This window comes from Thalia democratica, chromosome 1 (genome assembly GCF_965202585.1).
Source record: "Thalia democratica chromosome 1, ktThaDemo2.hap1.1, whole genome shotgun sequence".
NCBI classification, from domain to species: domain Eukaryota; kingdom Metazoa; phylum Chordata; class Thaliacea; order Salpida; family Salpidae; genus Thalia; species Thalia democratica.
The window spans coordinates 58,697,788-58,712,826 of record NC_139165.1 but is presented as its reverse complement, the minus strand read 5'-3'; the positions used below and the strand labels follow the sequence as shown (position 1 = coordinate 58,712,826).

Sequence of the window (15,039 nt, the reverse complement as noted above, 5' to 3'; positions counted from 1 at the left end):
ATAAAGTACAAAGCTAAAGTACTAGAAATTGAAAGCATTAAATAGCAATTTTAATAAGAGGAAACGAACTTATTTAAACTTTCTTTAAAAATAAAATTAAACAACAAAAACGAAACTTAGTACATAACAAAATTACAATAAGTTAAACAAATTAGAATTATACACGTGTGATCAGATTAAAAACTAACTGTTCTTCAAATTTGTAAATACATATTTGTGAATGAAACTTATATTCCACTCTACAACAAGATTGTTTTTGTAAATATAATTAACACCAAAATAATTAAAATATTAATATATAATAACGTTTTAAAGAAATAACATTTTCAAACAAGTCTTATAACATTTTTTCGTATTATTGTGCAAGTAATGAGATACTATATATGGAGGGTGGCCTTTGGTTTTTTAGAAATCATAGAAATCTTCATAATATTTTGCTTTACAAAAAAAAATTACAGTTTTAGGAAGAACATAATTCATATATAATTATACAAATTAAGTTATAAAACTAAAAACAACTAGTATCTCACCATTATGAATAGTCATGTTATCTTCAACACATAGCAAAGACTCCGGTTCTATTTTCTAATAAATTAAAAAATTTATTAATAAAATTAAATTTGGTAATGAGAATCGTAAACTTTTTTTCTGACACTAGATATTTATGACAAGTATGAGCAACGTACGGCCAGGTTCGCGACGTAATTTTAGGCCTGAAATGTAATATGCAAATAAAATAAAATTGATCCTTTTAATATCAGGTGCTTTGAAGTGTGCTCGTAATTTAATTTATAGTACCTATTACTGCATATTAAATAAATAGTTCATTTCAATGTCCTTTTTTAGTTTTATTCAACTTATTTTTAATTACGCACCCCCATTTAAAAATAATTATGGTTAATCTGGCCCCCCTAAAAAAAAATTATCCACTCCTTTTCTATCAAAAAGTCCTTATTGATGTACTTCTAAAACTAACTTTTTGACATGAAAATTTAGTTATAGTTTTAAAAGTTTTAAAAGATGATGACAGCTCTATAATAAGAACCAAACTGAGCTTTAAATTTAACACTTATTTTACCAAAAAAAAATTCTTAAATACATATTTCTCTAATACCATCCAAGATTAATCTCAGGTTTGCAGGTAATTAAGTAGAAAAAAAGTTGCACACGCATAAAAAACTTTTGTTAAATAATGGTACACATATTTGTACAACTCGAATAAAAACTACATTTGTAAACAAAAAATGTTAGAAAGTCCCAAAACTGTATTTAATCAAGTGTATTATAAGTAATAGTCTATATAGCAGTTACGTCTGCTACCTCTCGTTTAGTTACGCACTTTTGCTGGGAAACACAATGTGCATTGATTAGCGAGAGGTGACTGTACTTGAATATTTCTAAAAATGTAAGCCCTATTAAAACGTACAATAAATGAAATACTTTTTTCATAGACATGTTTTAAATTAACTACTTTCATAAAAGACCCTTCAAAATACTTAGCAAATTAAACTAAACAAATATGTTCTAATGCAGTGGTCGTAAAACTGCCGCCCGCGAAGGGTAAAAGTGCAGCACACGAGAAAGTTTTCGTTTTAAATGGGATGCGGCCATCAAACATGCAAATTTGGCCCAAAACAGAAAATTTTTAAATTTACACTATATATTCTGGGGCTTAAAATGTAGAGTGAAAAAAGATCATCAGATCGAACGTTTCACAGAAATTTAAAACGTACACTAAATATTCCAGGAAGTAAACTTTTTTAAACTTAAATAGATATTTTAAGGTTTAAAATGAAGATAGATACAATTTACGGTAAACTCGAAACTTACAGTAGATATTTCAGGTATGTTATGATAGTAAAAACAGAAAATACAACAGTGGCCCGCAAATACTTGCAGTATGCCCGCAACCACCAAATACCTGTCGACCCTTGTTCTAACGTGAACATAGCTAAACTAATAATCTTAACTTTATATACTTTTAAACACAAAACAACTCAATAAGTGTTAAATAAGCATCTTTTTTAATACTATCATACAACATCTCACAATACTCTCAAATTTGAAATTGCTGCCAAACAGATGGATAAGTGAAAAAACGAATAATCCTATTCCTTGTATCATTATTCCAAATCCTATCCATCGTGGCTTATGACCTTTTCCTCCTAAAAATATTATGAATAATTTTTTTAAATAGCTATAATATTTTTTGAGTTTTTAAACTTACCTAATAGGAAAATCATTACAACATATACAACAATACTCAGTAGTTTACTATGCTTTTGAAACATTGAGTATAGTTTTTTTTTACTGTTTAAAGAGTGATCTTATATGAATCTGTTTACTGATGCATATCTCAAAAAATTTCTTACCATGAAAAAAGTGTTCTGATATTGTTTTAAATCTTAAGGGTGCATGACTATTCAAATTCGAACAAATAAATTCCGACAGTTCTAATTTTATAAATTCCGTGCTATTGTTCATATATCTTTTAAGGCCAAAGGGGGTCCAACTTTTTTTACAAAAAAATAATTTAGGTATTTATATGAAAGCTTTGAAGTAGGAGCTACAAGCCAGATTTTATAGATTTTAAAAATATCATTTAACTTTTGAGATATTTTATTTTTTGTAAAAGGTTTCCGATACAAACGCAAGGACCACAAAATTTTTTGGGTCAATTTTATTGAAAATTTAAAAAACTACTAAAAATCTATCTCCTCCTTCATTTTTCAAGCAACCTTCTTCAATTTTTTAGGAAATGCTCCTTACACTATAAGAATCAAACGTTACTTATGAATTTTAATAATTTTAAAAAATAAAAGTTTATGACAAAAAAATTTTAAAAAGTCTTTTTTTTAAGAAATTTTACTTAAATTTTTTTCAAGTCCAAAGTAACGTTTTTTGTTATTTTATAAAGATTAGACTGTTAAAGTTTGAAGGAGATTGCTTAAAAATGTAAGAGATAGATTTTATATAAAATAGTCTTTTTTCGCTGTCTTAGTTTTCCCTTCCAATACACCTTTTATAAGGCCCGACTTTGACCAGTCATATCTCAAAAACTAATTTGAATTATTTTAAACAGTAAAAAGCAACTTAAAGCTTAGTAAAGACTCTATAAAATAAGATCAACTTGTAAAAAACGTGGCTTAATGTGGCCAATATATTATTTTAAACAAAAAATTTCCAAAAAAATTGATTTCACATTAATATCCTATTAATTAGATCTACATGTCAGGGTTGCTGAAAGTTTTTGAAATATTTTTATAAGTTTTCTGGATTTATTATGTTTTTTTGAGGTACAAGTTTTTTTATCCATTTTTTAAAAACAAAGTATAGTTAAAAGAAAGTTATTTTAATAGTAAAAAGAATATTAAACACATACTGTTATGCTATTTCATAATAAAATTCTAAAAGTTACAAAAAACTATTGTATAAGATTTTGTATCTTATCAAAATTTTATGTATAATAGTTGTTTAAAATTCAACGTTTTTTCATGATTATAGTGATTTTAGTTCAAAAGTCTTCTTTTTTTTTTACTAATTCCAGGTTTTACAAGGATTTAAGGTTTTTCTTCATCGCTAACATATTCTTTTATTTTCTAAAATTAAATTATTATTTGAGATATGGCTTAAATTAGTTTAAACATTTAGTAATTTTGAAAATTCTCTTTAAGTAATTCAGTTTAATCTTTTTTTTTTAACTATCATAATCTCATTAATTAGACGTACAAGAGCTTTTTTATATTCTATTTTTATATACATATTACTTTTTGACATACGGTACTAAAAAACATTTTCTTTAAAAATTTGAATTGTCGGAAATTAAATTGACACTTAACCAAACCTAATATTGTAAAAACTATCTGTTAGCAAAGTTGTCTTCACAGTGTGCATCTGTGCGTGCATATTAAACTACTAAAAAATAGTTTTACAGAGCACAAAAAGATAGTAGAGAAAAAAATTATTAATCATCTATATTTTTCACTCTTTATTAAATAAAGCTTGTACCGCATCCCTCCAATTATTTTTAGTTTTTAGACATTTTTTTTACTCTTCACCAGAAATTCCAGAATGCCTCGTGTAAGTTTTCAAAAATATCCAGAATATCTAACTTAAGTTTTAAAATAAATTTTGTGCATCCTTAAATTAAGGTGCACAATAGTTTGCTTGAGTGCCCCCTTGAAGATCACATACTTCCAATTTCAACCTTTATTGTATGTCAACATACCAAAATTCAGCAAACAAGTAGAGCAAACAAATAAGTACCCCTATTTAAATCACATTTGGGAAAGATACCAATCCTCAAGCTTTTTACATACCAGCACAAGTGCCAATTGATTGGAAGAACATGATTGAACAAGATCTCACTAGAGATAAAGAGTTGGTGTATTCGAACGTTTTGGTGAACCTGTAAGCTGGTGTCACAGTATGGTGGTCATCAGTGGTCACCAGGAAAAAGAACGGTTCATCTAGATCTAGGATAACAGTAGATTTTTGACTTTTTAACAAATGTTAAAAAAGGGAGACAAAACAGGCCAGAATAATGTTTAAATGGTATAGTGAAGTTGTGTATAAAACTATTAGTGTTAAATATTTTCAAAACTCTCTTCCATGTAGCCCAAGATTATATCAATTGACTTTTTCAACAACTTTTTTCCGGTGCATAGCTTCATTAACACATTTAAAAAACTCATTTGATTATTATTATTTTATTTAAAGTACTTTCAACTAAGGGTTATCAAAACAGGAAATGTATACTTGAAGGTCAGTCTGATTTTTATATTTCCAGAGTCAGCAAACTTTTACGAGGCTTATTTTATAGATTTTTATATTTTATAAGCTAATTTCTAACCATTCTTATCCAAACATATTAAAAATTAATCAAAAATAAATTTTCAAAAACTTTAATTGAAAATAACATGAAGAAAAAAATTTTGCTGATTCAGAAAATATGCAAATAAGACTGACCTTTAAGTAAACCACCAGCCCCATAACAGTGTTTTAGTGAGAATAAAGAGAAATGAAAGTATACTGAAATTTAAACATTAAAAAAATATATAATATATAAAATGAAGTAATAATCGAGTCTAAAATTATAATTTATAAATAACTAAGAGATAATGCTATGAAAGCATTACTGTTAACTGATAAAAAATATTAGTTTAAATTATACTACTTGAATAAGATTTTATTTTTCAACTGATTATCTCGTTTGAATTATTTCAAACGCGAGAAACATTGTTTTGACAATAAAATTCAAAACTTTATAGAAATTAAAAATCATACTAAAGCAAATCAACGGTAAAAACTTACAATAAATGTAAACTTTTAAAACACTTAAGATAATTATTACTATAAAACTTGTTGATATAAAAATTATAAAAGTCTAGTCTTGTTTTTTAATTTTTATAAAACTACAGACTAGTATTTTTTTTTAAATACAGACAAAAATGTTTTAACTACATATCGAGTAACCCACCAAAATAACTGACAGGAAGAATACTTAGAAGACCTGCTATGTCATACATGCTGACTATCAATCCTACTTCTGAAGCACTCATCTTATATCTATTTTCTAGTGATGTGATGGATACCTTTTATATACAGGATCGTTAACTTAAAATTTGCCAATTTAATACTAAACTAATAGTAAAATAATGTATACAATATAAAAAAATATTGAAAAATGTTACAAAGCAGAAAACTTGTTTTGAAAGTTTTTAAAGTTTAACTTATAAGTTTGTTATTTTAATAAAAAGGCAGTTTTTTTATAATAGTGTGTTGACTTCTAGGATAATCGTGGAAATTTAAGATAAAATAATAACATATTTTATAGTTACCTTTTTAATCAACACTATAATAACTTCTAAGATTCTGATAGTATCAAATTTTGAAAATAGCTAAACTAAATTACTATGTTATTATAAACTAAAACAGATTTTTGTCGTCTTTTAGACAATCAAACTTTTTTAGTATCAATGGCTTTTATACTTTCAGTGATGTCATAGAAGTCTACAAGGGACCTTAAGTGGAACTGCTGCAACGAGATATGTTTTAATCAATGACAGCAGTACAGTTTCTAACAAGTTTTTTTTTGAACTATCATTGTAAAATTATTTTTTGACCATATTTTGCAATTGACTAAAAAATCCTGCTTTTATTTACGTTGCAGAATGGAGGCAGAGGTAAGTCTGAATACTACCTTATGTAAAATATAACAACAAACAATTTATTAAAAAACAGTTGTAAATAATAACAGTATTATAATACTGACATATAAAATTATAATTATTCCCATATTAACAACAAACGATACATTTAATTTGTCTTGTGGGAAATGCAACAGCAACAGCTCTAAGCAAATCTATAAAAGTAGAGACATAACCATCAAGAATTATAAATATTAAAGATATATATATAGAGGTAAAAACACAATAGTAATAAAAAATTATACAGTATCCTTCTTTTATTGCACTCACATATGTTTCTGTGTGTCAAGCGAATCAACACACTTCAACTGAGCTCTGTAAAAAAATAAATACTGCAAAGAAAGAATAAAAGCTAAAGTAGATAAAATACTATTATTTTACTATATTTTTATTAACCTATAAAAACCTATAGTAATTACTTTTATTTTTAATGGACATATGTATATACCTACTTTAGCTTCTATTCTTTCTTTGCAGAATTTATTTTTTTACAGAGCTCAGTTGAAGTATGTTGACTCGTTTGACACACAGAAACATATGTGAGTGCAATAAAAGAAGGATACTGTATAATTTGTTGTTATTATATATTCCAGTGAACTTGTTTCGCTAGGATCTTTTGTTAACAAACGCTAAAATTTATATTTTGAATAGATAAAACCTTAATAGTCATTTTGTAGACACCAATAGCTTAAGATTTTAAGTTGCCAAGTAAGAGCTTCAAATCACATAGCAATTTTTAAATTTAAATTTTTATGAGACAGACCTATGTCTGACATGACAACTTTAAAAAACACACTGTTAAAACCCGAGACGGATTAGTTTTGCACGAAGGGTCATTTTTGCACATAGGGTCTTTTTTGCATGAAGACAACTTTGCACGAGTGACAATTTTGGACGATAGGTATTTAAGCAGATTTCCCAAGTCTTTTACTATGAAATTTTTCCAATAATATAAGGAAATAATTTAGATTAGATATTATTATTTTATTATTAAAGTTTCGGTTGTTCTGAATACTGACCATGTTCACTAAATACTGACCATGTTTCGACCACGACATTAATATTGTGGCATTTTAACATTTTCTTTAAAATTTAAACATTTACAAAAAATAAATGCTTTATTTAAAATTTTATGAAACAAAAAATTTTTAATGTCTCTAACTCACTTACACATACTTTAAATTTATTACTTAAGTTTTCTGCTAAAACTAATAATTTTCTAAAGTGGCATTTCAACTTTTATATCAACTAATTTACTTAAAACAAAACTATTTTATTAATAAAAGGTATTAAAATGTAATGGAAGTTAAAATTATTAGAAGTTTGAAGAATATTCAAGTAAATCTTAAAGGACCTTGTAGTAATAGGAACGGGTCTAAATTGCGCGAAGACAAAATTCACGAGGTTACTAAATTGCACGTGGGGACTAAATTGCACGAGAACAAAATTGCACGAGTGTACAAAGTTGCACGAAGACTATTTTGCACGGAAGGTCAATTTTGCGCGAGTTACAATTTTGCACGTAAGGTCAATTTTGCACGACAGACAGTTTTGCACGGAGGGTCAATTTTGCACAAAAAAATACTAACTTAAAATAACTAAAAAAAAAAAATATTAAAACCTTTATATATTATTTTTTTTAAATAGTAAGCATGTATTAGTGGAATTCATTATAATTTAATTAGGTTTAATTTTTTTTTTTTTTTGATTAATTTATTTAGCTTATTTTTAATTAAAATTAAATATTTGTATTTAAAAACTAATATAAATTGAAATAGTTTTTAATAAAAATAAAACTAGAATCTTATTTTAATAAAAATAACCATTATTAAGAATAAACATGTATTGATGTGAACTTAAATTAAATTAAAATTATACTTAACTTAAATATGAAAAAAAAAATAATAATAATATTTACATGGGTAGGTGTTAAAATTGCACGAGCGTACAAAATTGCACGAGGGGACAAAATTACACGAAGATACTTTTGCACAGAAAAAAACGAGCATGCAAAATAGTGAGACAATTAGTTAAATTTTGAAAGGAGAAAATCCGTCTGATGAAACTTTTATTGTGCATTGTACAGAAATTTCTTTTATGGCTGTGTACTTCCATAAACTATACTTAAATTTTTTTTTTTTTTTGTTTTATATAAAAGTTTTCAACTAGATATTTTAGTTTTCATTCAAGTCTTTTATAATTTAAAGTTCAAGTTATAATATTTATTAAAATATTATTATCTTACATTTACTTTATGTTTTAACTTTTTAAATACACTTTCAATACATCCGAAAGTGTAGTTTTTGCAAGCTTTTAAGTTTCTCCTGCTCTGTTTTTTTTTTCTTTATCTAACCCAGACTTGTGATAAAGCACTGTCAGAAGCTATTTTCTTTCTACTTTTTTAGAAGAAAAAGGAGATACAAGCTTTTGACTAAAATTAAAAAAATAAAATAATACAACAGCTACAATTAGCTAATTTCTATTTTTAACAAAAAAAAACTTTTTTTTTCTTTAATCACTTAAGATCATTTTAGACACGTTTAAAAATTTCTATACCTATTCATCATTTATTTCTAACAACAAACGAACGTGTTTGCTATACAATCTGATAAGGCTTTATAATAATGATACGGCAGTATTGTTGGCAAGCAAAACTTTAACCGTGGAATATGCTAGATTTAGTTTAAAAGCTGTAGGATTTTTAAATTATAAAATGATTAACTACCATAACTTTTCAAACATTCATAAATTTTGCTGTTATTCTTTCAATTAATTACTGAAACAATTAGTATTTATTTAATAAATGGTCTAACAAATAATCATTAAAACTTATTTGAATATTACTAAAGACCACAAGGGGTCACAACTTGTTTTTACTTGCTGATTTAATTTTATAATCTTATGTAAATTATCAGACACTTTTATCTTAATTGTCAAAATTAAAGATTTTTTTGAAAAAGTTGAATGAGATGAAGTTTCTTCGGAATGACAAAAAAAACTATTTTAGTGGAAAACTTGTTATTGACTTCATTCTACATAATCTTTTTTTAAATTTACATTTAATCCAATACTAAATTTTATTAATTCACTTTAAGAAATTTTAAACTGTTTTTTTAATAAATTAAATATAATTCTATCTTTTTATCAAAATTTATATATATTTTTTGTACTAAAAGAAATATTTTTTATTTTTTATATCTAAAACTTATTTCTTTTAAACTTGAAGTTTCTGACTTAAATTCTTAAGAAGAAGGTAGACTTTTAGTAAATTTTAAAACTTCTATGTATTTTGACAATAAAAAAGTAATCATAAGTGAAACTTTTATATTCTTTACAAACGGACTTGTAGATTTTAAGTCATTATTAATTTATGAACAAAAACATATTGACCCCCACAGCTATAAAATTATGCCATTCATAAACAAGACAACATTCAACTTAGAAAACAGACAAACCACTTTAGTATAGTCAGGGTTGTCAAAAGTTTTTTGAAAAAAATTTTTCGGTTTTTTAGAGAACAAATTTTTTTGGTCCATTTTTAGTATAAAATTAAATTTAACTTAAAAACTGTCTTAAATGGTGTAAAAACATTAAAAAGATACTGTAAAGCTATTTCAAATGTGCTTTTTAATAAAAAGTGATAAAAATATTTTTGTGTACGATAGTTTTTTGTATCTAATCAGAATTTCATTACACATGTAAAATTCTTTTACATTCCTTTGTTTTAAGGATTTTACCTAAATTGTCAAATTCCAGATTTTTCCAGGATTCTAGGTTTTTTAGCTACCCTGGTACAGTGTATTGCTTACATTGAATATGTACATTCCTTTAATGTTGTATGTAGTAATCATTACAAAGAGCTGATTTTATAAACAAAAACATACAATTATGAGTATTTATAAATAACTTTATTATACTTTTCAGTTAACAATAGGGTGCATTTGTTGCTTACCTTGAAATTTCGCTTAGTGAAATTTTTCGACGTTGGGAAATCACATTAATAGACAGCACAAAAAAAATTAGCTTCCTAGCTTTAAGCCTGCTGGAGAAAATCACTTTTGTAAATTTTGCTTTATTTCGGTATATTTAAAAAGAGGAAAAAAACTATTTCACTAAAAGTTTATTTACTCTTACGTTATTTGAGATATTTACCTTTAGCGGTTTGGAAATGTTTCTTTGCCATATTTAGAAAATTCTGTACAAGCAAAATTTTTAAAAAATAAAAACTATTAAAAAAATTAATAAAAAATAAAACTGAACTTCTTTCTTTATTTTTGCAAAACTTTTTTTTTAAACTTTGTTTATACAGAGTTTTCTAAATATGGCAAGGAAGATTTTCTAACCGTTTCAGGTAATTATCTCAAAATACGTAAGAGAAAAAAAAAACTAGTGAAATAGTTTTTTTTTTTCCTCTTTTTAAATATACCGATATAAAGTAAAACTTTCAAAAGTATTTTGCTCCAGCAGGCTTTTAGCTAAGAAGCTAAATTTTTTGGTGCTGTCTATTTTTGTGATTTCTTAACGTCAAAAAATGTTACCAAGCGAAACTCCAAAATTTTCATTTTTCAGGGGCAACAAATGAACCCTAGTAAACATACTTGTCTTTTAAGTTGTAAAAATTATCTCAATGCTTAAAACAAAATTAATAAAATAACCCTGAGAGCTCCATTTGTAATTGCCCCAGTAAGAAAGTTTACACTGCTACAAATGAATGCAAAAGTAATGCCATTGTTCATATACCTTTGCATCCAACTGGGTTTAAACATACCAAATCCATATGCATTATACCTGGAAATTTCAGCTTCAAAATCTGCTTTCAGCTTAGTTTGGGATTTGCTTGAGGATTCAGCTGTATTAGAGTCCATTCTAAAAATATATTTTTAAAAGTTAGTATTTATAACAATGATGCATACTAGATAGTTTTTAATATTCATTTTAATAATACAAATGTTTAAGCACTGCTTTGGTTTATTACCTGGTTTCGGTGAGCCTTAGCCGACCTTTTCAAATAATTTCAAAACAGTAAATAACATTTAGACATTGGCAGTAATGTGAATCTGAACTCATTGATGCGTAAAAAATAAATAAACATTAACTATTCAAATTTTAATGAAAAATGCATAATTAGGTGAACTAAATATTGGTATTAATTAATAAATAAAAATAAAAGAAATTAAAAAACTAAATGCAGTAATATAAACGAAAACACAACAAATTCTTAACAAAATTCTGAAAAAAACTAACGGATGATTAAAATGCTAAAAATATTTAAATTATTAGGTTTTAGACTCATTCCAATAGAATAATAAAAATTTGTTTCTGTGCCTGCAAGAACTCATTACTTCTGATCTTTTATTAATACAGTTCTTATCTGCTTGTAGGATCTTTAATGCTTCTTTCAAGCACAACCTGCACGTCTCGATTCTCGGTCTTGATTCATATTCTTTTTCCAGTATTGTCCAAGTCAATTCAAAATTCTTATTTTCGTTCTTCAATGTGTGGATGTATTTTGATAGCTCAGTTGCTTGTTTGTATTGAATATAATTTCTATCTTCTGGGTTGCTATTTATTGTTGTTCTGTGGGTTGCCACTCTTTTTTTAAATTGGTTGGCGCTTAGACCAATATATGATTTAGTTGCATTGTCAGTTTTTACTGTGGCCTGGTATATGACATTTTTTGCTCTACAGTTACCGCCTTTCAAAGGACATTTCTCTTTGTTTCTACAGTTACATGTTTCATCTTCATCATTCTTGTTGCAGTTTGTGAGCTTCTTGTTATGATTCTTTATGATTGCCTCAATGTTTGGCAAACAGCTGTAACTTAATTTGATGTTGTTCTTATTCAAGTATTTTTTGAATTTACTGTCTACTCCGAAGTATTTGTTTATTATTTGGAGAAATTTCTTGCCAATGTTTGTTTTTATTGATTTGCAGTATGGTGGATTAAACCATATTATTTTTCTTTTTCTTTTTCTAGGCCGTTTCTTTCCATCATCTTCATCTTTGAACTTTATTTTGTAATTATAGCCACTTAACTTTATTGCATCATTGTAATCTTTACTTATTTCATTGAATAGATTTTCATTGCTAGAATTTTTGGAAAGTCTTTCTTCTATCATTTTTGGGATATTAATATTCATTTAAACATTAATTTGCAACTTATAACAAATCTACTTGTAACTTTTTTAAATATATTGATAGAAACATAATGACCTAATAAGAATACATTACTAAAAATTATTTATACAAAGAAGCTCTACTTGATAATGTTATGTACTTAGAATTATATAAAACAAACCATTTAGTAGTTAAAAAATTTATATAACTAAGTTAAAAACAGAGGTTTTCTGAACTAAAACTATTATCTAGAACAATTTGCCACTATTTGAAGGAAAAAAAACAGTCTAAGTGACCAAAAACTAGTCTGTGTTCAATGGAAAGTTTAAAATTTAGTAGTTTAAGTCAGACAGTGAAATGACTATAGTTGTTAAAAGCTAAAAAGCTAAAACATAAAAATAATAACAGAAAAACTTGAAATCTATAAAATATTTTAAACTCGTAAAAAATAGCCTGAGATTTAGGAAAGATATCAAAGCAAGTCAAAAATTTGTAATTTCCAAACGAGCCTGAGTCAGACTGAATTTAAAAAAAATTCTAACTAGCATAAGTTAGTCTGAGTGTGTGGAAACCCTGTTAAAAAGTCACAGAAAGTTTATCAAGTTAAAATATATAATACTTTTTAAATCATGTAAAATTTAAACCTTAATATAAGATAGTTTTACAAAATGTAACTTGCTTTCAACTTTTTTTAATTATTAAACTTTGTTTATCAAACTCAAGAAACTTTTAGTTTATTTCATAAAGTAAGACTTAAAATCATCTAAAACATACACTCATCTTAAGCTTGAGTTCAATACCCAAATCTAACAAATACAAAAAACAACATCAATAAAATAGATGTTTGTACAAAAGAAAATTTACCTGTCTTGTATGTAATCATTATAACATACCCAATACATTATAAAATGTTGCATTAATTAAATTTGGTTTAAAATCTTTAATATATCGAAGATAGGAATTTGATTTGTTAACTCTTTATAAAATTATTTAAGGAAACAAGGTTTTTTCAATCAGTTTTTGCCAGAACAATTAAAATTTGAGAGGAAATAATAAAAAATCACACATAAACATGATTTTAAAAACGGACAGTGGCAAAATTCATTTTTCCGCAGAACAAAAACCATGTGGAAGTAATTACCACAGGATGTGGTATCGTGTAGGAGAGCAAACATTTCCGTTTTGAAAAAAAAAACAATTTAAACACTATGAACATTATTAAAATTCAATAATTTTTACTAATAACAATAATAATAGTTTAAAGTAGTTTATATAATTTTTATATCATCTAATTAAGCAGGGAGTTCCAATATTTTTTTACAAAAATTAACATTGGCACTTATTTCAAAGCTTAGAGTGTATACTATTAGATACTTTTTATAGAAAAAAATACTATCAACTTTTGAGATATAACAAGTTTTGTAAAAAAATTCCGATACAACCGTATAGAATCAAAAATTTCAAGGTTTATTTTATAGGAAATCTGAAGAATTTACAAAAAATCTATCTCCTCTTCATTTTAAAATCAATTTATTTTAATTTTCAGTAAATGTACTATTAATATTACAAACAACTTGTATAAGCAAATTTTCAAAAAAATTAAAAATAAACTTATGACCAAAGTTTAAAAAATCGATTTTTTTGTTCATTAAAACAGAAATATTTACAGAATTCAAGAATCTGTTACATACAAATCGTTAAAAATTTATCTAAAATTACTGTGAAAAATTATTAACACAATTGCTCAAAAACCAAAGAAAATAGACTTTTAGTAAAATAGTCTATGTTTGCCCTTTTATAATACACCTCCCATTAAGAACCTATTGAATGCCTAACTTTGATGGCTTATATCTCAAAAGTTACTTTGAATTTTGGAACATATGAGACCAGTAATTACATAAAAAGATATACAATACACACAATTTAAATAAAACTAGATATATTTTTAGCAATTCTCATCAGTAGAGTACAAAGCTAACAAGACATAAGATTTTACAAACTTAAATAGTAACCAAGTAATCAAGTGATTAATAAAAGACAAAAGCAATTAGTAACAATTAAAATAATTAAAAGTTTACTTACGTTATAATTGATCTACAGTAAAACTAAACACAAATAAAATAAAAACAACACTTATAAAGTATTACGAAAATAAAGAAACAATATAGTCAAAATATTTTTGCTTACATAAAACAGGTTTCCTTAACAAAATACAAGTGGCTTCTAATTTAATCAAATCGAAAACATTACTACAAGTTTTAATAGTTTCAAATATATTTAGATTAAAACTTTACACAAGTTGAATATTAATCAAATGTTCTGCAATGGATGAACGTTTTAGATGCATTTAAAACCTTGACCGGTATATCATATTTCTTATCTGAAAAGTAAAAATTGTCTAAACTCTTTGGTACATGCTCTTTTATCCTTTTCCTTAAATATCTTGTTGATAATCCAATATAGCTTGCTTTACTTTGAATTTTATCAAGCAGTAAAAAGACAAGAGGCTTACCCAATTATGTTAAAAATAAAACTAAATTTAAAAAAAAGTTCCTTCCTACAAAGGTCCTATAAAGGGGGTGGGTGTCAGAATGACACAGCAACAAAATGACACGGTGCGTCACTTTGACACGGAGGGTCACTTTAGCACGGCGACAAAATGACACGGTGCTTCACTTTGGCACAGCGACAAAATGACACGGTGCGTCACTCT

The 15,039-nt window shown here is 25.9% G+C and overlaps 1 protein-coding gene across 1 annotated transcript in view; it reads right to left on the bottom strand.

Annotated features, from left to right (window-relative positions):
* The window catches only part of LOC145849172 (solute carrier organic anion transporter family member 4A1-like), a 94,509-nt gene that overhangs the window by 61,040 nt on the left and 18,430 nt on the right, over window positions 1-15,039 (bottom strand). Inside the window, exons 3-6 of the mRNA XM_082954271.1 lie at window positions 10,865-11,075; window positions 5,480-5,594; window positions 2,050-2,165; window positions 531-585 (exon numbers count right to left, since the gene is read on the bottom strand). Of these exons, the coding sequence (XP_082810397.1) occupies window positions 531-585; window positions 2,050-2,165; window positions 5,480-5,594; window positions 10,865-11,075 (497 nt within the window). The remainder of the gene's footprint in view (window positions 1-530; window positions 586-2,049; window positions 2,166-5,479; window positions 5,595-10,864; window positions 11,076-15,039) is intronic.